The 23,565-nt window shown below is 50.8% G+C and overlaps 1 protein-coding gene and 1 non-coding gene across 2 annotated transcripts; both read left to right on the top strand.

Moving 5' to 3' along the window:
* Positions 1 to 1,013: 1,013 nt before the first annotated feature.
* HSPA9 (heat shock protein family A (Hsp70) member 9) lies at positions 1,014 to 23,259 on the top strand. Its single transcript, XM_027711286.2, has 17 exons — positions 1,014 to 1,142; positions 2,448 to 2,506; positions 4,034 to 4,121; positions 4,209 to 4,390; positions 4,975 to 5,099; positions 6,950 to 7,023; positions 7,106 to 7,212; positions 8,011 to 8,173; positions 8,823 to 8,915; positions 10,577 to 10,786; positions 13,129 to 13,356; positions 14,157 to 14,261; positions 15,315 to 15,432; positions 17,730 to 17,824; positions 19,609 to 19,701; positions 21,530 to 21,670; positions 22,496 to 23,259. The coding sequence occupies exons 1-17, from the start codon at positions 1,062 to 1,064 to the stop codon at positions 22,553 to 22,555; spliced, it is 2,022 nt and encodes a 673-aa protein (XP_027567087.1). The 5' UTR covers positions 1,014 to 1,061; the 3' UTR covers positions 22,556 to 23,259.
* On the top strand, positions 13,606 to 13,677 carry LOC113982786. The gene has a single exon (XR_003538885.1). It is a non-coding gene; the product is annotated as a small nucleolar RNA SNORD63 (small nucleolar RNA).
* Positions 23,260 to 23,565: the final 306 nt, after the last annotated feature.

The following is a 23,565-nucleotide window of genomic DNA, read 5'->3' as shown; positions in this document are numbered from 1 at the left end:
ACCCTCTCTGCTCTCTCTCCAGGGCTGGGTCACTGCCCAGCAAAGAAGTTCTTCCTCCTGTCCAGCTGCAACTTCCCGGGCATCAGTTCCTGCCCGTTCCTCTTGGGCCATTGCTGGGCCCCCCGAGCAGAGCCTGCTCCAGCCTCTGCCCCCTCCCTGCAGCCCCTGACACACCCTGGGGAGGGCCCCTCTCAGGCTCTGCTCTGGAGGCTGAACAGCCCCAGCTCCCTCAGCCTTTGCTGCTCCCAGAGCTGCTCCAGCCCTTGGGCATCTCCGCAGCCTGCGCTGGCCCCGCTGCAGGAGCTCCCTGGCCCTGCTGTGCTGAGGAGCCCCAGCTGGGCCCAGCCCTGCAGATGTGCCTGCCCAGGGCTGGCCAGAGGGGCAGGATCCCCTCCCTGCCCTGCTCCAAGGCTCTTCCTGATGCCCCCAGGATCCCACTGGCCTCCTTGGCCCCCAGGACACACGGCTGGCAGGGACAATTGGTTGTCCTCCAGAGCTGTTCTTCCCAACTCTCCCCACACACATTCCCTGTTTCCCGTTCCCGCTCTGAAGGTCCCGCTCTGAAGGTCCCGCTCTGAAGGTCCCGCTCTGAAGGTCCCGCCCTGACCCCTCCCGCCCCGCATGGCGCATGCGCGAGATGATGCCCTCGCGCAGGTGCCGCCCCGCGCTCCCTGCGCATGCGCAGCGCCGTCCCTGACGCAAGGCCGCTGCAATCGCTGCGCTTTATCCTGGCCGACCTTGAGCGCACGCCCGCCGTAGGACCCGGGCTGCCCCGCTCCGCGCCGGTGCGCCCCGCGCCGCTCCGCCGCCCCTCTCCCGCCCCGGCGCGCCCCGGCGGGCGCCGCGATCTCTCCGTCGGTGCCGCCGAGGCCGCACGCAGCCGCGCCGCGGCGGCCGGCGGGGCGGCAGCGCGCCCGGAGCGAGCGGCGGAATCGGGCGTTCCGTGGGGCGGCCCGGGGCGGAGGGTCCTGCGGCGCCCTCTCGCCCCCCCGCGGCCCACGTGTGTGGAGGGTTCCAGAAGCGCCGCGCGCCGTGTCCGTGTCCGCGCGGGCTGTGCAGCCATGCTGAGCGCGAGCCGCGCCGCCACACTGCCCCTGCGCCGGGCGCGCGCCCGGCCCGCGCACCCCGCCCCGCGCGCGCAGGTACCGCGGCGGGGACGGGGGGGAGAGACGGGCAGGCCTGAGGCGGCACCGGGGGGGCGGCGGGATTAGCGAGGACGGGGTGTCCGGGGCGCAGCAGGGGGTGCTGCGGGGACATCGCGGGGCTGTGCGGTCCCGAGGGGTCGGAGGGAGCGGGAGAGAGACGGGCAGGCCTAGGGGAGGGCCGGGAGTAACGGGCTGTGGGACATGGGAGAGCGGGAGGGGCTGTGGGGGCTGCAGGGGACCGAGGGATCAGAGGGGACGGGAGAAGCTCTGGGGGAAGGCCGGGGGATGCTGTGGGCACGTTACGGGGCTGTGAGGCCTGGAGGGACTGGGGCACAGACAGAGGGGGCCTTCGGAGGGGGATCAGGGGACATTGCGGGGCGGGGGCGAGTCCCGATCCCCCCCGGACAGGCCCGGGCCGCGGCCCCTCAGGTGCTCAGGTTTTATTCAGAAAATATCACTGTGGGCGCGGGGCGGAGCAGCCCCCGGGGGTGCAGAGGGACCTGTTCGCGTGGCTGGGTCTGTTTTGTATAAAGTGAATTTGTGGTGGGAGTGGTGGGTCCCTCACTCTCCGAGTGACGGTGAGAGCAGGGACCGCGCTGGGAAGGGCAGGATTTACGGACAGGCAGGGATAGCACATCCCACAACACTGGCCACAGCAGCCTCACCCACCCACGGGCTGTACCTGCGTCACAGGTCCTGAAAAATGAGCAAAATATTCTTGTCGTGTCCCTGTTTGTATTGAGATGTCTTGTTAAAAGCTCATTCTCAAACAGAACAAGGGCTAAAGCTCCCAGAGCCCTCTAGGATGCTGGTTTACATGTGCAGAGGGGTGGCCACTGCAGAAAGGCTCAGAGTGGCCAAGCTGCTGGAGCTGTGCAGCAAAATCTGGAGCACAGATCCCTCAAGGGATGTAGGAGGTCGTTTGCTGCTGACCAGGCACAAAGCCTCGAGAAATGGGGTTAATGTTTATCTGGTGCTGCTGCTCACTGGAAGCTGAAGGTTCAGAGTTGACTTGCTGAAATGTCTTTTGCTGGTAACACGTTCATAGGCTGTCCTGTCTGAGGGAAATGCTCCGTTCTGTCATAGAAATCAGGGGTATGGCAGATGAATTGGTGCAGTAATTGGGGTTTTTTAAATCAATTTGACTCTTTCTCAAATCCCTCCTTAGTCTACACCCAAGTTTTTAAAGATAAACGCTGTAGTGGGACAGTGTAGCTTCAGACACTGCTTGCCTCTGAAAGCCTTGGTTTGAAGACCACTTGATGTTTTAAACTAAGTTTCCATCAATGTGTCTGTTTTCAGACGTTCTGGAACGGCCTCAGTCAGAATGTCCTCAGAGCAGCCTCCATCAGGAGATATGCGTGAGTATTTCCTTGGGGTTTGGGGTTTGGTTGCTTGATGTTGATATTTACTGTCCTCTTGATACCAGAACTGGTTGTTGTAGCCAGAGATGGAGTAACAGAGCAAACCCAGCAAAATAAAACCAGAACCTCCGTGTGGAACTTTTCTGAGGCTGTTTCTTTATCTCCAAGGGAACTTTGAGAGCTGCTCTTTGCCTCTTCTCCCACAAAATGTGGATTGTTGAGATTTGTTTGATTAAAAACAAACAAACTAAAAAGTACCCTGAACATTGATGGAACAAGTTGTTTTACACTGCCATGGAATGAGTGATGCCTGGCTCCATTGCTCTGGGGATAAAGTTCATTTCAAACAGCTCATGCATTTGAATCACTTATTTTTCCTGTTCCAAGGTAATGGGAAATGAGTAGCAGTTGGTTTTTCCTTAATCAGACATTTGTGGCTGATGCTGATTTGGGCATTGGCTGGGAAATCTGTGTTAGGAAAACTGGTTCTGTTTGATGCAGACAACCTGAGCAGTTGGACATTCCAAGATCACTGCTTTGTTCCTGGAACTGGTGTTAGAGCCACTGGCAGCCTGGGGAGGGAGAAGATGATGTCCTGGTGATAAACAGTCCTGCTCTGCCTGCAGAATGCCTTCCCCATCCCAGAGCATGGCTCTGTAAGGCAAAGCTGTGATTCAGGGTTCTCTGAGCCTCGAGAGGGCTAATACACTCTTCCTAGAAAGGAGGAGGAGGTTCCAATTTTTTTTAATCCCATTTTCCAGACTTAAATTAACTTGTTGCTCCTCAGGATCGAAAAGGTGGTTTCCTTTGGCTCTGGCTCAGAGAACCCCACATGGGCTGAGCAATTTATCATTGTGGATCCTTCTCCCCATGCTAAGCAATGATAAATAAACAAATACCATCTATTTAGTAGTATTTTGACTCCAGGTGGCTGTTTTCAAACAAGTTGAAACATCAAAGTTGCCCAGAGAAGCTGTGGCTGCCCCTGGATCCCTGGAAGTGTCCAAGGCCAGGTTGGACGGGGCTTGGAGCAACCTGGGCTAGTGGAAGGTGTCCCTGCCCATGGCAGGGGGTGGAATGAGATGATCTTTAAAGTCCCTTCCAATCCAAACCAGTCTGTGACTATGATCAAAAGTAACCCAAGACAAGTCTGGTCTGTGTAGGGACAAAATTAGTTATGATTTTGTTTTATGTCAAAATGTCAAAATTATGTCAAAATCATAAGAGTTGTTGAGAAAATAAATATATGTGCATATAGTAAAGATATTTTGGTGAAGAGGAATATTTTATATGTTTATTCTAACAAACAAGGATTTACCTGTAAATGATCTGATTGAGAACAGAGGCACAAGATTAAATTCCAGTGTAAGAGTTGGAGAATGCCTTAGGTCAGGATGCAGCATGGATTTGCTTCAGCATCAGCTGGAAAATTGCTTTCGTCCTGTCTTCAGGGCTGGCAGTTTTTTTTACTGTCTAGTTCTTCTCTCTAGCAGTAATTTCATTTTCCCCCACTGTGCTTTGCAGTTCAGAAGCCATTAAAGGGGCCGTCATCGGGATTGATTTGGGCACCACCAACTCCTGCGTGGCCGTCATGGAAGGGAAGCAAGCGAAGGTGAGTGAGGAGGGAGCGTTGTTAGGATTGGAGTGTCCAGCTCAGTGCCCTCGGGGCGATTCCCTGCTCACCCGTTCTGTGTCCCAGGTGCTGGAGAACTCGGAGGGAGCGCGCACCACGCCGTCGGTGGTGGCGTTCTCGGCGGACGGCGAGCGCCTGGTGGGGATGCCGGCCAAGCGCCAGGCGGTCACCAACCCACACAACACCTTCTACGCCACCAAGCGCCTCATCGGGCGCCGCTTCGACGACTCGGAGGTGAAGAAGGACATGTGAGTGAGGGGAGCGACCCCACTGCCAGCAAGGGGGGCGGAAAACACCACCCTCCTATGCTTTAAAATATGACCCTGTTGTGGGTGAAGCGGTTCTGCCCTCGGGTCTCATTGCTCCTGTCTGAGGGCCAAGCTTTCCAGGTTTTCAGAGCTTCAGGGAATGTCCTGAGTTGGACCCACAAGGATCATTGAGTCCAACTCTTAGAGGAATGGCCCTTCCAGGGATTGAACTCACAACACTGGTGTTGGTAGCACCATGCACTGACCAGCTGAGGTCATCTCAGGATCTCTTAGTTTTTGATCACCTTAAGGCTTTCAGAGAAGAAGTAAAAAAGTCTTCCTGATGTGGAAGGAGAAAGTGAAGACTTTTCTCATTCTTGAGGGTATTTATAATCAAAGCTGTAAGATCATACCTCAGGTTTATGATTAAATGATGTAGCTGATTAAAAGCAGGAGCAGCATATTGGTACTCCTGGGCCTCTGGATCTGAGGCTGCTGCTGGCAAGTTCAGTGTTCTTTGCCTAGAACTTGTCCATGTTACCTGGTGATAGAGCAACTGAGCGTGGAATGCCGGTGTTTTGCAGTAAGAACGTCCCGTTTAAGATTGTCCGTGCCTCCAACGGGGACGCCTGGGTGGAGGCCCATGGGAAGCTCTACTCTCCCAGCCAGATCGGTGCCTTTGTCCTAATGAAGATGAAGGAAACTGCAGGTTGGTACAGTTTGGTCTTTGCTGTCTGTGTGCTTTGTAAATGGAGGTGCTGCAGCCAAAAAGGTGCTTTTTTGGTACCAAAGCCTCACAGAACAGGGTAGGTGGGGGGGAGGGTACAGAGTGGGCTCTTAGGAAGCCTCAAGGAAGATCATTCCCTCCTCAATCCCAGACCTTTGGCAAGATATTAGTGCTTTACTTAAAGGGTACTCTTACCAGAATTAAGTACTGCCCGAGTTGATCCTCATTGTGAATGAGTTCACACTCACTCAGAAGGGGGAGCTCCGTTTCCTTGGAAGCTCAGTCCTTGTGCCTCCCTGGCTGCAGCTGGGCACGGGCTGGGGCAGCCAGGCCTTGCAGTGGCTTTGTTCTTCCTCAGCTGCGGGGTGGAGAGCATGTAGGGAGAGAGGGAGTGTTAAGGGACCCCATTGTTGGGCTCAATGAATGGCTAATTAGCCAGTGGTGACTTTAAATGGTCACTGGGGGAAAAGAGCCATTGGCCTGGAGGATTTTTTTTTCTATTTCAATTCCTATAAAATGGTTTCTGGGGACACTGAGTGATACAGAGAGGGAACAGTCAGTGGCTGTCTTCTTCATCCTCATTGGTAAATATTGTGTCCAGTGATAGGTGTGAGGAGGGCAGGATTGAAGCTTCATCCAGAGGTTATTGTTTTTCCAGTGTTAGGTCCTGGACATTTGCCAAAGCTCCACTCAAGAGTGTGTGGTATGTGAGCATCTAGAGATGATAATTCTGGCTTTTATTTGGAGGATGGTGTGCCTCTACCTTAGACATAAAGGTGTTGGCTTTTGGCCTGGGTGCTCCATGACTCCAGCTATGGAAGGATCTGGCTCTGCAAGCAGCAGAGAACAATGCAGTGGGTGAGCTCTGTGCTGGGCTAGTGCACAGCCATGAGTCCTGTCAGGGCACCCTGCACATTTTATTTCAGCAGGTCTGAATCTGCATTTCCTGGCATCCTTCTCTTTTTATTGAGAGCAGTTCATGACCTTGAATTGAGGTGTAATACGTGTTTTTCTGACTTGCTGTCTCAAAAATGAAACACAAACTTATTTTAATAAGTGTTCTAAAAATTATTTTAGTAAGTATTGAACTAATTAAATGCTTATAAAGTTAGTATATGTACATTATTTGTACTGTGTAAGTTACCAACAGCAGATTTGGTAATCAGGATGAAAAAGAGGAAGTTGTAAATGCATCACATGTTGAACCCTCAAAAAAAGTGGAGAACAGCTTCAGCCTTGCACACTAAATAGACAAGTTAAGGTCTCAGATGAATTCACACCAGTGCCATCCAGTCACTGATGGAGTTGTGGAGGTGCTGCCAAAATAGGGCTGTGCTGTCAAAAGTCTACAAACTATTCCATGTTATGTGAAAGGACTGAATTTCTGCACTGCTCCCTCTGCATCTTCCCAGAAAACAGCAAGTCTTTCTTGTGTTGTTAGTTCAGAAAAATGATTTCAAACTACTTAATAATGGAGAGAGACTATTTGCAAGTGCATGTAGTGACAGGACAAGGGGGAATGGATTCAAACTAAAAGAGAGTGAGTTTAGATTAGACATTAGGAGGAAGTTCTTCCCTGTGAGGGTGGGGAGGCCCTGGCACAGGTTGCCCAGAGAGGCTGTGGCTGCCCCTGGATCCCTGGAAGTGTCCAAGGCCAGGTTGGACAGGGCTTGGAGCAACCTGGGCTGGTGGAAGGTGTCCCTGCCCATGGCGGGGGTGGAATGAGATGGGCTTTAAGGTCCCTTCCAGCCCAAACCATTCTGTGATTCTGTGAATAATGACTTGGTGTTCTTACAAGGATAACCTTCTGTTTTGTCTCCTTCTTTTTCCAGAAAATTACCTGGGGCACGCAGCAAAGAATGCTGTGATCACAGTCCCTGCTTACTTCAATGATTCTCAGAGACAGGTACTCATCAAGCTATAAGATTTGGGGGCTTATAAATTGCATTTAACTTCAGTAGTCAGCACTGTTCCTCTTTATCCCTCAGGCTACCAAAGATGCTGGGCAGATCGCTGGCTTGAATGTTTTGAGGGTGATTAATGAACCAACAGCAGCTGCACTTGCCTATGGTCTGGACAAGTCAGAAGACAAAGTGTGAGTGCCTGTGCATTGCACCTCCCCTCTCCCAGATAACGTGCTGGGATTTGCTTTGGAAATGCCTCTTGTTCTTTCTGGGTTTTAGAGCGTTGGTTGGAGTTGTGCCAAGGTGGACTCACAGCCATGAGTCAGAGCTGTGCAATGTCACCTCTGCTCTGTGCCAGCCAACCTTGTTACAGAAGGAGAGTTCATAACTTGCAGCTACAACTTAATTATCAAACCTGATGTCAATTTAATGATCTTGCCCACTGGTGGCAGTGATGGGTGTGGCAGGACAGCTGGGTGACAGCCAGTGGTGCTGCAGGGTAGCACAGGAGGTACCCTGAGCTGTGGCAGGTACCCATGGCCTGCAGCTTCCCTGCCTGCCTTCAGCCTTCTGCTGCTGTCAGGGCTGGTTACGTAAATGCAGGGCTTCTGTTAGAGATTGTGTATTTCTGATGGAGATGACAGTGCTGTGAAAGCCTCACATTCTGAAAAACCTGTTTCATAATAGTTGTGGTGTCCCTGCCCTTGTCATTGGATGTGGGTCTGGTTTTGAAGAGGGAAGAACTGCCCTCTCTGAAATAATGGGCAAGGCTGGGCATCGTGCAGCACAGCCTGAGAAACTGCCCCGTGGACTCACAGTGCTCAAAGGATTTGTGCACTGTGAGGTTTGTTTACTGCTGTCCTTAGAGGGGCTTTTAACTTCTGTGGGCAACAGAGTGAGTTCTGCACGCTGCATCTTTTGGGGAGAGTGAGTTTTGAGCCACGCAACTTTGTCTAGAAAGTGATGTTTTCCTGCCTTTCTCCCTGCAGCATTGCAGTCTACGACCTGGGTGGTGGCACTTTTGATATTTCTGTGCTGGAAATCCAGAAGGGGGTCTTTGAGGTGAAGTCCACCAATGGTGACACTTTCTTAGGTGGAGAAGATTTTGACCAGGCTTTACTACAGCATATTGTGAAAGAGTTCAAGAGAGAGGTAAGGTGTCTCTTCAGAGCAGAGTGTTACCCTGCTTTTCAAACTCACTTCTGTAGAAGAATGGGAATCTTTAATTATTAGGACTTGTTTTGTCACTTATGGCACAGTTAAAATTTAAGAGTATTAGACACCTGTTGGCCCAGCTTCCAGTTCTTACATTTGTCTTCTTGAGGTGGATTATTCATCTCCTGGAAGACATAGAATAGCAGGACTTCTGCCTTTTTTCTCTCTTGTGTAGTAGGACTCTCCTATGCATAGTCTGCTTGCTTTTAAAGATCAGTATCTGGTGCAGTTGAACGTGATAGCACAGGTGTAAGACAGGGTTTGCTGGAGGAAACTGCAATGGTAATTCCAACTCCTTTGCTAATTCAGCCTTGTCTTTATATTCTGTGATGCAGCAGCTTTTCCAAGCTTTTAATCTGTACCTTACTGTATAATCACTTGCAGAGCAGAGAGGGCTGGCACATTTGAAATGCTAAATACCTCTGCCAGAAGTGAGAGCAGCAGAAGTGCACATAGCAGGCTGTATTCTAGAAATATCTTTAGAGTCAAGAGTGGTGAGAAGGTGAACTGCGGTGAGGTGACTCCTGAGCAGAAGCTGAGTCTGTTAACCTGTTGTTTGTCACTTACCCTGTTGTTTGTCACTCAGACGGGTGTTGACCTCACTAAAGACAACATGGCCCTTCAGAGAGTGAGAGAAGCATCAGAGAAAGCCAAGTGTGAGCTCTCATCATCTGTGCAGGTACGTGCCTGGGTCCAGAGCAGTCTGGTACAATGTTGTGAGATGCTGTGAGTTTTGCATTGGCTTTGTGTACAAAGCTCTGACATTGCTGATTTTTCTTGTGGCACAACAAGAAGCTCTTCTGTGTAACCAAACAGTGTCACTGTCACAGCAAGTCCTGTACCAGGATGAGCTGTTCTGGAGCACAGTTGCTTGTTGGGAGCTGAGAATGGTGCTGGACTTTGCCTTTTTTTCTGGCAGTGTGTTTTCTGATCCTATAGGGAATGTGACCTTGTTCCCAGCTTACTCTGTGTTTCAGAATTTCCCTGTGCTGCAGGGAATTCAGCTGCAGCCAGTGCTGCTGGGTTACTGGAACCACTTATTTGTGCAAGCTCTTCGAAAGCCTTGGAAAACCTTGATGCTACTCATTCCATTGAAACAGCTAATTTGTGTAGTGATTTCTATAAAGAATCTCAACTTACTTGCCTATAGAAGAGTTGTCCAGACATTGGGCAACATACACCCCCTTTCCTTTTTCCATCCACTTTGTGTATTAATGCATTCAAGCGTGTCCTTTATTCACTACTGAATGAGGAGCTGGAGAAGGAGCAAGTTGGGAGTGTAATAGTCCTGGCTAAGTGAAATTAAGGTCAATTATATAGTAATTGAAATGGGGACTCTGCCAATTTCTAGGTTCTGAATAAACATTTTTAATTTTATTTGATGGTGGTCTTTTTGTTGGCCAGTGGGGAGCTCATAGCAAGGAGTTTAGGCCAGTCACAATGGATGCTTAGTTCTGCCAGAGACATAGCAGGCTCTGTTTTATGTGCTCAAGAGCTGGCAAATCCAGTTTGTTCATAGCAGGAAAAACTGAATTCCTTAACTCTTTAGCAGTGAAGGGAAAACAACTTGCTTTTGGCCCCATTTTCCCCTCATGCTTTTTACCACGCTGTTTGTAAAGTGACTGCACACCTCTAGTCAGTAACGTGGCTTTAGTTCTTGTTGTGTAAACTTAATCTCTAGAGCTTAAAGCACTAATGTTCTAATTGCTTTGATTTGTAGTGTCTTTTGATGTCAGCATGACTCAGCACTTGAATGATTTCAGTATAAGATTTGCTTTATAAATCCAGCATGTGAATTTGTAAGAGATTCAGAAATAGCCATAGGAAGTGGGGATTATGGTCCCTTGCACTAATTAACTTTGGCTGTCGAACATGAGTTGTTGGCATTTAGAAAACAGCCATGAGTTCTTTTCTTCAAGGAGCTTACCTGATATGGAATGTTAGTTGGCAGAATCTTTGGGAACTCTGAAGATGGGCTTTTTCCTGAGTTGTGCTAAAGGAACGGGATTAATGTTGTCACTTCCAGTGTTTCAGCTCTTACCTCTTGGCTATGACTAATTAATTTGTTTTTCTTAACAATGCAAAACCTTGCAATAACACAGTATTAAAATGGGAGCTTAACAGTTGTAACCGTGAGATGTGGAACAAAATAACTGTCTCTTCTCTGAGAGAAGAGACAAACATAAAAGTGTTCCTGCTGCCACCTAAGGCCTGGGCTGTAGGGTGAGCAGCCATGCAGATGCTTCAGTACAGGCCAACAGAAGCTGGAACTTGATCTGACTGTGGAGCAGCCCTATTTTCCATTGCTGTGTTCACTCCAAGCCTGTTTCTGTGCTGCAGACTGACATCAACCTGCCCTACCTGACCATGGACGCCTCCGGACCAAAGCACTTGAACATGAAGCTGACTCGGGCACAGTTTGAGGGCATCGTGGCTGATCTCATCAAGAGGACGGTGGCACCGTGCCAGAAGGCCATGCAGGATGCTGAAGTCAGCAAGAGTGACATTGGGGAAGTCATCCTGGTCGGTGGCATGACCAGAATGCCAAAGGTATGAGCTCAGTCCCTACTCCAGGCAGAGCTGGCACAGCTGCCCTGGGCTTGCAGCAGAAAAGCTGAGGGTCTGGTGGCTTCAGAGCCCCAGCAGCTGAGGGCCCCCAGAGCAGAGCAGATGTGCTGAGGAGTCCCATGGAAGCAGTGCTGAGGGACTCTCATCCTGTTAATTAGCTCAGCTTGGTCTGGGGGCTGTAGCTGAGTTGCACTTCACAAAGTGAAGTGGGACATGTCTGGAGCTGCATGTCCAGCTGCAGCCTGATGTTCTGGTATGGATGGACAGAGGCAGCACTGTGGAGATGTACAGGGTGTTTCTCTTGCTGTGGCCTCAGTGTGTGATAAAGGTACACTTCAGTGACAGTCACCTGTCAGTAATCTTTGCCCCCCATGGGCTTTGCTCCCTGTGTAGAGCACTTACAGCAGCTGGGAAGAAGCTGCAGGAGCAGAACTGCTCTGATACCTGCTGGCTGTGTGTGATCAGATAGCTGTTGGAGGCTGGGTGTTGGCAGGCCCATTTCCCTGTCTGTTCCAGACACTCCTTATCTAATGCCTGGCCCTTCTATTCAGTGCAGATAAGCACCAACAGGTAACTTAAAAGACTGCTGTGCTGACATGCACAGTCTTGTAGATAAGGTGCTGTCTGCAGGTGATTCACTGCTCCTGTTCCAGCCAGTCAGGCTGCTGCTCCCCAAGCCAGAGCTGAACAGGGATGTGCACTGCTCTCTCCAGGGGTCAGCGTGTCCTCTCCTACAGAGCATCAGAATCTCATTCCAGAGGAATCAGTCAGGCTTGGACTGTTTGTTTGCTGTTAAGATTTGTGATTTGCAGGTCCTCTCTAGGGCAGTATGTGTGTACATGGTCCTGCTTGGGGTTCATTTGGAGTTTGGTGAGAGGGTTTTTTCTCCCTGTATTAAATGACCCTGATGGCTGGAGGTGATATTTGCGTGAGCAGAAGGTCACCCAGAGCAACGAGATAAACAGAAGCTCCTGATCTGACCAAAACTTAAGTGGAGTAACTCTGCTATATGTTCCCAAAATCCTTGTTGTTCCAGCTGGATAAAGGAAAAATGGTGTGATTACTTACATATAAAGCGATGACAAACACTCAGTGGGAAAGCCTCTTCTGAAACATTATGTATCCTTTAGGGGTGGAAGACGGGACTTAAATATTGATTTTTACTTTTTTGTATTTATTTTTTCCTTCCCCCCTCCTTTATAACCCGCAGCATCTGTGGCCTTATGCTTAAAGAATGCTTTCCTGAGTGCCTGTAGTTACAGCTCTGGTTCTGAAATCAGTGCTGATGTGTTGTACACAGCCCAGAACCTTCTCTTCTGTATGTTGTTCTCTTCACCCTGCTAGGAGGGAATGTGGCTCCTTTGGAGCGCTTCCATGGCCAGTACTCGAGGAGAAGTACCGTGGGTGGTTAGAAGTAATGTTTCTGTAAAATATGCCTCCAGAGGGAAAGACTTGCACTTAATTATATGCTCACACATAAAGAGTGTTCCTCTGTAATGAACACTCTGGGCAGGTGTCTCCTGGCTGCAGTGCAGTTGGATGTTTGCTCCCAGCAGTTTTCCAGGCATGTTGTGCTCCCCTGTGCTGGTGTGTGCCCAACAGCTGTACTCGGAGAGGAGCACAAGTCCCACACCCTTCCCCTGTGGGGCAGAGCAGGGGAGTTCTGGGCTGTGCTCTGGTGCAGACCCTTGCTGCATTCCCATGTGGATGCCTCAGCAGTAAGTTTATTGGAATCATGGGCACAGTCCTTCCAAAGGGGCCGAGCAGTGCAGTGCTAACAACGCCTCTCAGGCTGCTGACACGGCACATCTGCTCTGCTGAAACAACCTGTTCAATAAAGAGTTGGAAATTTCTGTTCTTTACACAATTCCCTTTTTTTTCTCCTTTATTGCACACAAACAACACGAACTGTGCTTCTGGATTTGTTTTACCTTCCCTGTCTGTGCCTCCACAGCTGTGCTGTCCTTGACAGCTGTGTTCTGCTCAGCGTTGGCTTGTGCGAGTTCCCAGGGAGCATGGAGTTCCCAGGGAGCATGGAGTGATCCCTTCTGAATATGGCTGGGCTACATAAAAGCACTGCTGTGAGTTGACTTGCAGCTGCAAACTTGATGGCACAAAAGCCTCCAGAGGAGGGGTTGTCTAGACTGAAACGAGTGCATTTCATAGGGTGCATGGAAGATGGGGCACAGACCTGAAGCTCAGTGTCTCTGTCGTGCCACAGGCTCGTGTGGCAGCAGGAGCCCAGGGATGCCAGGCTGAGCCCAGGCTGGCACGTTCTGTGGCAGTGGTGGTTCCTCCAGTACAGCTGTGCTGTCTCCATGCAGGTGCAGCAGACTGTGCAGGAGTTGTTTGGCCGTGCTCCCAGCAAAGCCGTGAATCCTGACGAGGCCGTGGCCATCGGTGCAGCCATCCAGGGTGGGGTGTTGGCTGGGGACGTCACTGACGTGCTGCTGCTGGATGTAACCCCCCTCTCCTTGGGCATTGAGACACTGGGAGGTGTCTTCACAAAGCTCATCAACAGGAACACCACCATCCCAACCAAGAAGAGCCAGGTACGAATTGACTCTGAATGGGGGGACTTTCAGGGTGCTCTTGGACACCCAGTGAAGGCTTCCCAAAGCATCCCAGTAGATGGTCTTGTCTCCTCCTCATCTGGCAAGGAGAAGCAGTTGTAGGAATGAGGTTGAATGTCAGTCAGTGAGTATCTCTGTTGATTATTAGTGTGCCCAGGAGTGGAGGAGAGTTGAATTAAAGGGTGCCAAGATAGCCCAGGATGATAGCTCAGGGTTGTTGCAGTGTGTGTGCCATGATGTCAACTGTCAACACATCATTCCGAAGAAGAATTGTGTGGAGACTTTCTGCAACTGAGCACCACACCCGCTGAACACTGCCTTTCTTGGGCTGCATGCCTCAGGAGGAGTTATCTTCTTTCCTATGTTTTAAGGCTCTGACAGACTTGGGTGTGATCCTTTCCTTCCTTGGCCTTGTCTGGGCCTGCTGCTGTGTGCTCACTGATAACCCCGGAGCTGCCTGGGGCGTGGGCTTGGGGCAGAGCCCGGCTGCTTCAGGGGGAGATGTTCTTGGGGGGGTGGCTGCCATGGAACCTGCTGCTGACACAGCATGGCCTGTTTTTGTGCCTCCAAGTGCACATAGGACAAGATGCCAGTGAGCTTGGCTGTTGCTAGTCTTGATGCCTTGAAATTTTGTCAGAGGAACAGGAGAACAATGAACATTTAGTGATTCTTTCTGTTCCAAGTAGCTTCCTTTTATTCCTTCAGTCAGTTTGTAACTGCATCAGTTCGTGTGTTCCAATTTATTAGCTGTACAGTAACACACTATTCCTTTTCCATAGGTGTTTTCTACAGCTGCTGATGGGCAAACACAAGTGGAGATCAAAGTGTGCCAGGGAGAGAGAGAGATGGCGAGTGACAACAAACTCCTTGGCCAGTTCACACTGGTATGTGGGCTACTCTGGTCATGACCTTAGACTCGACCTTCTTTGAGACACTCAGAGCCTTCTCCATTTCAGTTGACCCCTCAAGGCAGTGTTGAGGGGGAGTCACTTACAGAAGACATTTGACCCCATTTGTAGTAAAAAAGCAGCTTCCAGAGGTACAGCCCAGCTCTGGGACAGCCTTTCTGTGGCAGGGGAGCAACTAGCATTTAAGATGGAGGTGAGAGTCTCTTGAGCAGCCTTATGTGGCACAGGGGCTGCTGCAGCTTTAGGGCCTGCTGACCTAAAAGGGCTCTCTGGGCACAAAAGACCTCTGCAGTCCCAAGCCTGTGCAATAGATAAGCTGAAGGCTGGCCTTTCCTCTGGTGTTGCAGAGACAGGACTTGGAGCAGGCTCCAGGATACCTGCAGTCCCTGTGAGCCAGGGTACCCTGGGAGGTTTGTGGCCTGGTTGGGATTGCGGTGTGTGTGCCATGATGTCAACTGTCAACACATCATTCTGAACAATTGTGTGGAGACCTTGTGAAGGTCTCCACTGCTGACTGGAGAACAGATGTGCTCCAGGGATTGGTGTGCAGTGTGGGGCTGCCTGATGAACTCCCTGCCCAGAATGGGTTTGGTCAGTGCTGGAAGAGCCCTGCAGAAAGGAAGGGCTTTGCCTTTTGTACTTTAGAAGGAAGCTGTGCTGCCTGTCACTGTCTTAAAATGGTTCCTCAGAAGTGGTGCGTGAAGTCTGTGTCCAGAACTGAGGAAACAGAGCATCTACCATGCCCATGGAAGAGGGGCTTGTTTAGCAGTAAAGCAGAACCTGTATCACTTTGAAACCAAACTTATGGTTTCTGTGCAGCTGTCCTGGGTAGAAACCTGTATCCTGTTAAATCTGTCCAGATACTGATGCACCACATGATGCCAACAGGTGCTCAGAGGACTCAGCTCTGAGGGTTGGTTAATAGCTGATTCATTGTCAGATGACCAGGGTAACGTGCCCAGCCCTGGAGCCTCATGCCCTGAGCTCGTGTCCCTGTGGGAGCTGATGGCCAACCCTTGCTCTTCCCAGGTTGGGATTCCCCCTGCACCACGGGGAGTGCCCCAGATCGAGGTCACCTTCGACATCGACGCCAACGGCATCGTGCACGTGTCGGCCAAGGATAAAGGCACCGGGCGTGAACAGCAGAGTGAGTGCTCTGGGATGCCAGGGATGGGGAGGAAAGGCCTGGGGGAATCATGGCGGTGCCATGGCACACTGGGCACTGAGGGGAACACCAGGTGACTCCAGAGGTCATGGAATGCTGCCTTGGTGGGCACCCCACAGTCAGGTGGGGACTGCAGCACTGGTTTGATGAAGAGCAAGGATGACCCAAGCAGTCTGTTGTCAGTGCAGCACAGATGCAGTTGAAGTCATCTTCGGCTGAGTGCCTCCCCTGGAAAGGAGGGCAGAGTGAGTTGGGGAAGGGGAGAAGTGACAGAAGTCACCTGTAGATCCATTCTAAGGTGGTAAAGCTCCTGTGTGCACACAGCACTGCCCTCTCCAGCAGCCTGCTGACAGATCCTGCCAGGGAAGCTCTCCTTGCACGTTAGGCGGAGATGAAGCCCCTGACCATGCCAAGGTCAAGGCAGTCCTCACTGGCAGGGTTTTCCCATGAGTCCTTTTGCCCTGTGTGACAGTCCTTGCTCAGCCCTGCCATCTCCTGGGATCGCTACACCAACGTTTCGGCAGAGTGCAGCTGTTTGTTGGGTTTCCTGCACAGGTCAGCCATGCCTCAGTGCCCAGAGGTTTTGGGCACAGGTTGGCTAACTGAGGGCTCACAGGTGTTTGTGGGCCCTGCTCCTGCTGCTTCCCAGGGTGTCCTGTGTCACTGAGATGCTCAGAGCAGTGACATCCTGCCCTGAGTTACCCTGAAGGGACAGAAAATCCTTGCTTGGCAATGCAGCACTAGTTGTTCTTGAGCTGTGCTGCTGGGCACACTGTTCCTTTGGGAGTGCCCTCTGCTATCACAGGGATTGCTGTCCCTGAGCCTGTCTGCTTGAAGGGAGAAATCAAATTAGGAAGATCTCTGAGTCCAAGGTGTGTAGTGTATAGCTGAACAACTCAGCTCTTGCCAAGACCGTATTTGTTTGTCATTACTCCATTACAAACGTCTGGAGAGTCAAGTATTTTTGAGCAGCAGGTATTCCCTGTAACCACCTTGTTCATTTTCATCCACTTAGGCTGGAAGTCTTGAACTGGCAGGAGGCTCAGGGACTTCAAGCTGTCAGTGTGTTTTGCTCTGTGGTGCAATGAAATGTCAGGCCTGGTGTTCCAGGGTAATTAATGCCACAGTTGACAGTTTCTAAAGCTCTGTTGTGGGCTCAGAAAATTAATTTGAAGCATTTACGGATTCCCCTGGTAGAAAATAGATCTCTCTTGTTCCTCTAACTGGGAAGCCTCTGTACTGCCCTTCAGTTGTTTCTTGGAAACAACCCTTGAGCAGTGGAATGCACACTCAGCTAAGGAAAGTATTAACCCCGTATGCACAACTCAGAGGTATGTGCTGCTCTTAATCACACTCTTGGCTTCTCGGCAGCAACATCTTACTAAAACCACACTGCTTCTTACTTCGATTTCCTTGTAGATTTTGGGGGTGTGGCAGCCTTTTGCTGCTAAGTAAAAGGCTTCTGATAATAGGCAACTAGAACGTTTTTTAGCTGCCTACCTGTGTGCAGATGTGGTCCTAATTACAAAGCTGAATTGCTCATCCCACATCTGTATCCAGAGGACTTGTGTATGTGTGTCCTTGTTCAGGGTTTTGCACCATTGGCAGATTTTACATAGAAAACTTACTTCATTTGAGGATTTTAATATACCTGGATGTCCTGGATATTGGTCTTCCCTTTCACAATGAAATTAGGCATTACTGCAGAAATTAGTTAAGTCTAGACTATATTTTTTGACACTAATGGAAGGGGAAAAAAAGGGACCTTTAAGAGCCTGCTCATAGAATCTTGCTACATTCCCTTATTAAGGGCAGTGTAAGGAGCTGGGTGGAGAACTTGTCTTATCCTGCCACCAGCCTGGGCTGCTTTCCAACAGGGATAGGAATCTTTACAAAACAATTCCTTCTCCTTGGATTTTTTTGTTAGTTGGGTTTTTGGTGGGAGGTTGGTTTTTTTTAAGTTCCGTGTTTTAACCTGGGATGCCCCTTTGCTTTGGGGGCTTTGGTGCTCCCTCACTTTCCAGGAGCAGTAACTGAAGACCAGCCGAAGTGACTTGCAGACCAGACCAGTGGGCAGGTTGTGGAGTTTGTAGATCTGAGAGATCAGGTTTTTACCTTGCCAGCAGCATCTCTGCCTCTGCAAACACTGGCTGGCTTTGTGCTGCCCACAAGACCTTCACAGGTGCAGCGTCCCTGAGCGAGGCTGCTGTTAGGTTTGGGAGATAATCCTCTCCTCAAGGTGAGAGCACGTTGTTCATTGATGTTCCTCTGTGCTGCAGTTGTGATCCAGTCCTCGGGCGGGCTCAGCAAGGATGAGATTGAGAACATGGTGAAGAACGCGGAGAAGTACGCGGAGGAGGACAGGCGGAGGAAGGTAACGGGGGGCCACGGGGTCCCTGCTGCCTGTCACCCGTGTGCCAGTGGCTGTGCTCACCTCTGAGGGGCTGGGGGCTCTGCTCTGTGAGCCCTTGAGCTCTTCCCCCCGTATCTGCTTCCTTCCTTACAGTCAGTTCACACCGAGTTGCAAGAAGGTGTCTGCAGAAGCATCTGGCTCTGGGGTTTGGGTTGGGTGCCTTGCCCTGTGTGCCTGGCATTTTATTGGCTCCCTGAGGAGTTCCTGGGCCATGGAGGCAGCAGTGGGCAAACTCACCTGCCTGTTGCTCATGACTAACAGCTTTGCAGCTCTACTTTTGTTTTTGCCATCACTGCTCTTTGCTGCCCACCTGCCTGTGCCTTTGGAGCCAGCCCCCTGCAGCTGGGTGCTCACAGCAGTGCTCTGGTTAGATGGAGACCCTGTGGGGATAGTTAAGCTACTCTGAGTTCATTTGAAAGCTTAATTTATAGAACCTGCCAAACACAAGTGCACCTCAGCCTCTTCCTTGTTAAAGTGGGAGGTTGCTTTCCATAGTGGTTGAAGTCTCACTGTGGCATGTGGAATTCCACATCCATGTGAGCACAGTGTTGCCCCTCAGTGCAGGGGAGGCCATCAGGAGGTGCTGGAAATCCTCACTGGCTGTGTCAAGGAAAGACTGACACTTGCCAGTCGAGTGACTGGACCTGTGATACACACAGGATTGATGGTTGGAACTAATTGCTTTAATGAGGGTAATACTAATGAATTATCCAACTAAATATAGAGCATTGATTTTTAAGTAGACACAGCACAGGCTGACTGTGGGATATGGCACCAGCATATGATTAATGATTACAGGAACTGGCACATGGGATTGATCCAGTCTGTGCTCTTCCAGTCTGTAGGAAGCTGCCTCAGGTGTTCAGGCAGTGCTGTAAATCTTGCCCTCAGTAGTGAAGGGATCAGAAAGGGACTGAAGGGGAGAAGGCAGGGAATAAATTCACAGGAAGCAGCATCACCTCAGAACTTGTAAAGCCACAAAGCACTGGCTGATGAGCATTTGTGGGTTAGATGGAGAACCATCAAAGAGCTTGGTGTGAAAGTCCCACTGTTAAGTAACCTCATCATTACCATGAAGCATAGGGGAGGCATTGAAGAGACTGCAATGAAAACTTTCCTGCTGCCTTACTTTATATCTTAAATTGCTGGATAAGTTCTTCCCTGTTGTAGTCCTGAACTGGGACTCACCCCTGTTCAGTGAGCTCTAGAGGAAGGTGATTAGGTTACTTTAACACTTCTCTTGACTTGTGTAATTGTAATTGTCAAAATTCCCTCATTAACTTTTCAGATCATGGTTTTACTGCTGTGGAAATCTAATGAATGCATAAATGGGAGGTTTTGAAATAAGGGAACACAGCTAAAACAACCAAGTATTTGAGTTGTCTCTAGTGTCCTTGTTGCTGAAGAAGCTTCAAAAGCTTTTCCAAAAGCTCTGTTGCTTTCCCAAGGAGCAGAGTGTGCTGTGCTGTCCCTGAAGTTCCAGTGTGCCAACAGTGATACTGCTTTAGTACTTCAACCTCAGGGAAGTGAGTTTGAGTGTGGCAGTGTGAGGGCTGACTGGCCTCTTTGGGCCTCTTGGTGCCAGAGTGCATCTAGGAATTGTTTGCTTGCTTTTCTTGCCCCCTTGACACTAAGAAGGACCCTATGTGGGAACTAGAATGGAGCTTGGCAGTTTGGGCAGAGAAATGTCCTCAGGTTGTGTCAGCAGGGGTGTTGCAGCAGCCCCTGACGAGCTGTGTCCCCAGGAACGTGTGGAAGCTGTGAACATGGCTGAGGGCATCATCCACGACACCGAGTCCAAGATGGAGGAGTTCAAGGATCAGCTGCCAGCAGATGAGGTAGGGAGTTCCTGACCCTGTAGTGTAAAGCAGGTAAGGTTCCTTATCCAGTCTTTGCTCAGACTCTCACTTAACTCACAGCTGGCTCTGGGCCCTGGCACCAGCTCCGGGCATGTTTCCATGCCAGGTAAAGGTGGCATAGTCCTCAGTCTCTGGTTTTGGGACTTGGGATGAGTGTGGCTGGTGGGAGGCTGTACAACAAACTTAGAGGAGCAGGGTTTGGATAATGGCAAATACCCCATTTCAAAGTGTGAGTTCAGTGTCACTGAGGATGTCAGAGCCTGGGAGGCTGCTCGTGAAAGGTTTCTGCACGAGCTCTGTCCTTGGCTTGGCCTTGCAGTGGTTTGATAAGAACTGTGCTGGAGCCTGTGAGAGAGTTTTGCTCCAAAGCTGGAGATCCTGGACAGTGCCTGCCAGTGTGTTAACACAGGGAGAAAGGCAGAGCTGCTGTGCTGTCCTGGCAGTGCATGCACAGCACCCAGGAGCTGGGGGGCAATAAAAATTACTGTATCAGCTTAGCTCCAGTTTTTCTCTCTTGGGAATGAAACGGATGTTTTAGTATCAAAGAGTGCTTTTCACACCACTCTGAGGTGGTGCACTGTGGATTTCAAAAGCCAAGTTCAGAACAGAGCGCCCAGTCTCTGGGAAGCAGAATAAAAAGATTCTGGGGCTCTGGGGTGTTTGGGGGACATGATTATAGTTTATTGGTAGTAGCCTCTGGTCAGTTAAAAGGCTGTTTCTCAGCCAGCAGATAGTGACAGGACAAGGGGCAGTGGTTTTAAATGGACAGAGGGCAGGCTTAGATGGGATATTGGGAAAGAATTCTTCCCTGGGAGGGTGGGGAGGCCCTGGCACAGGTTGCCCAGAGAAGCTGTGGCTGCCCCTGGATCCTTGGAAGTGTCCAAGGCCAGGTTGGACGGGGCTTGGAGCAACCTGGGCTAGTGGAAGGTGTCCCTGCCCATGGCAGGGGGTGGGAATGGATGAGATTTGAGGTCCCTTCCCCCACAAACCATTCTGTGATTCCATGATACTGGCTGGCTCTCTGGGGTTATGATCACTGGAGTTTTCTCATACAGGAGCACAAAGCCTAAATCCCTGTTCCCTGCAGGGACCGTTCCCTATAACTTTTTTTGGGGGGAATACCAGGGGGAGGTGGGCAGCAGTGCTTGGAGCAGCCCTGTGCCAATGGGGGCTGACAGCAGCTGTTGCTCTCCCTCCCCTCACCGTGGTGTGACCAGAGCTCTGCCTGTTCCTTGCACAGCTGTCCCCAGGAGCCCCCTGCCCCTCCAGCACCCTGCCAGGCTGGCAGGGGAATGCCAGCCTGTGTGGGGGTTGACAGATGGCTGCAGGGCTGGGATGAGCCCACACTGCTTTGGTTTGCCTCTCTGCTTCTCCTCCCACGTGCGAGGGGATTAACCAGGGTGGTGAGCAGCCTTACTCGTTGGCTCCCTGACAGTGCCTTAAATATCGATGAAAACCAGCTTTCTCTCCCCTTCCCCTGGCTCCTGGGGTGGCTGACTCATGGCTGAGGTGTGCCAGGCAGAGACACGGCTGGCGAGCTGTCAGGCTCTGCAGGGCTCTCTGTCCTTGGCACCTCTGCCCAGACAGCAAACAAGGCCCCATTAACGCCAACTGGGACACGGTTAGTGAAGTGGACAGGTGCCCACTGGGAACTGGGCACAGTCCTGGTCCCTGCAGGCTCAGTTTGAGGCTTAACTTCATGATTTCTGGCAAGGAAAGGTAGTTTTGCTGCGGCAAATAGGTGGGATGGAGATTCTCAGTGAACCAAGTGCAGCATTTCACTGTGCTTGTTGTGTCTTATTTGCAGTGCAACAAACTAAAGGAAGAAATTGCTAAAATGAGGGAACTTCTGGCTCGTAAAGATTCTGAAACGGGGGAGAACATCAGGCAGGCAGCAACCAGCCTGCAGCAGGCCTCCCTGAAGCTCTTTGAAATGGCATACAAGAAGGTAAGTCTGGGGGCACTTCCATCTCAGAGCCCTGGGATGGGGAAAGGGGGGGTCGGGACCCCAAACTCCAGGTAAGAGCTGGGCTGGGAGGGAGTTGGAACACCAGATTCCAGCTAAGGGCTGGGAGGGAGTTGGGATCCCAAACTGCAGAGAAGAGCTGGGCTGGGCTGGTGCTGAGCTTTGGAGCAGCTCCCTCTGAGTGACACTGGCTGAAGGGGCAGCTGTGGAAGGTCAGGGAGAGCTGGAGGCCTGAAGTCGTGGCCATGCTGCCATAGGTGCCCTGCATCCAGGCCAGGGCTTCTGGTACTGTACAGCATTCCATGGAGAAGTGCTGGGAGCTCCTCATGAGGAGCATCAAGAAGGACACAGAGGGGGCTTTTCCCTCAGTGTGGGGCTGCCTGAAGGAGAAAAGCAATGCCCGATCTTATTTTCAGGATGACTAAAACAGGCTTTCTGTTCAGTCTGCCCAAAGCCACAGTAGTAAGGCCATTGGGATTTTCTTCTCCATCTCCTTCCCAGTGAAAGGCCCCCCCATTTGAACCCTGTTACCTGTCCAGGGAGGTCTTGCACTGCCCAGGTGACCTTGGGGGTGCTGAGCTGTCCTTACTGTGGAAAGCTGCAGTATAAGCTTGTTCCATCCCCTGGGAAAGCAGAAATAATGGGAAGATCGTTCCCTCCCTCCCTCTCAGAGCTCTTGCAGAGGTGAGGTTGGTTCTGTTCTCCAGTGGACAGTTGCCCCTTGCCCTGAGGGAGGGGCTCTCCGAGCTGGGGAAGAATGTCTGGGAGCAGTTTGTTACTACGACTAACAAACCAATGTTTTCACAGATGGCCTCTGAACGAGAGGGTTCTGGAAGTTCAGGGGATCAGAAGGAAGAGAAGCAATAAGTCTCTGTCTTGCCTTGGCTGGAGTACGATGAAGAGGTCGATTTTCTTGATGCTTGGGAGAGAAGGGACCTTCCTGAGCAGAAAGGGGCAGAATTCAGACTTACTGTGTTTTTGCAGTATTCTATATATAAAATTCTTTAATGTATAAACTTAGTGATGTGTCTGCTAGATAAATTGTCACTTGATGAAAGTTAATTCGTGCCAGACAGAGTTAGGCGTTGGGCCCTGGGGCGTTCACCTGAGGCACCTGGGCACTCGCTGATCATTTAATACTGACACAATGGTGTATTAAATCTGAGATCCCAGTTTGGAAACCATGTCACTAAATTGAGGGTGGAGATGGAAGTCGTGCTGGAACAGGGAGAAGAACTGCATGGACCCTCCTTGTGCATCTGAGGACCTGTGAGCAGGTAATGAGGCCTGTGAGCAGCAGGGCAAGGCTGGTGACGTTGGTAGAGACTGTTCAGCCCTGAGCTAGGCTGGTACCCTTGTTCTCAAGGAAAGGGGGTACTTCAAACTCAGCTGTAACAGTATTTCTTACACAAGAGGCTATGTGGAAGTTAAATACTTTGCTTGTCTGAGCCTTCTGCTCCATCCTGTGTCTGTTCTCTGCTTATGGTAAAACAATTTCCTTGATAATAAAACTGTTACTGGATCCACTCTGGATTTTTTTAAAATAAAAGCAGAAAAGTGTCCAACATGGAGTTCGTGGTATCCTGGCCTTTGATGGAGAACACGAGCCTGTTACAGCCTGTGAGAGCTCCAGGGGAACAGGCAGCCTGTCTGGAACTTGGGCTTCATTCACAGGAAAAAAGGAGGTCTCTGGTGTCAGGTCCCTGCTGAGAGTGTCTCTGCTGCACTCACGAGATGCCTGAAGTCCTGTGACTGCAGTAACTGGGACTTCACCCTCAGACACTCTGTGCTTGGGCTCAGCCTTAGCAAACCAGCGGTAGGCTCGGAGCAGCAGTTGCCCACTGTGGCCTCTACAGCCCAGTCTTCCAAGGAGGTGT

Source organism: Pipra filicauda, unplaced genomic scaffold (assembly GCF_003945595.2).
Source record: "Pipra filicauda isolate LSUMZ 115617 unplaced genomic scaffold, ASM394559v2 scaffold373_size706493_pilon, whole genome shotgun sequence".
Lineage (NCBI taxonomy): Eukaryota > Metazoa > Chordata > Aves > Passeriformes > Pipridae > Pipra > Pipra filicauda.
The sequence above is the reverse complement of the archived record's forward strand: the minus strand, read 5'-3'. Positions and strand labels throughout refer to the sequence as shown.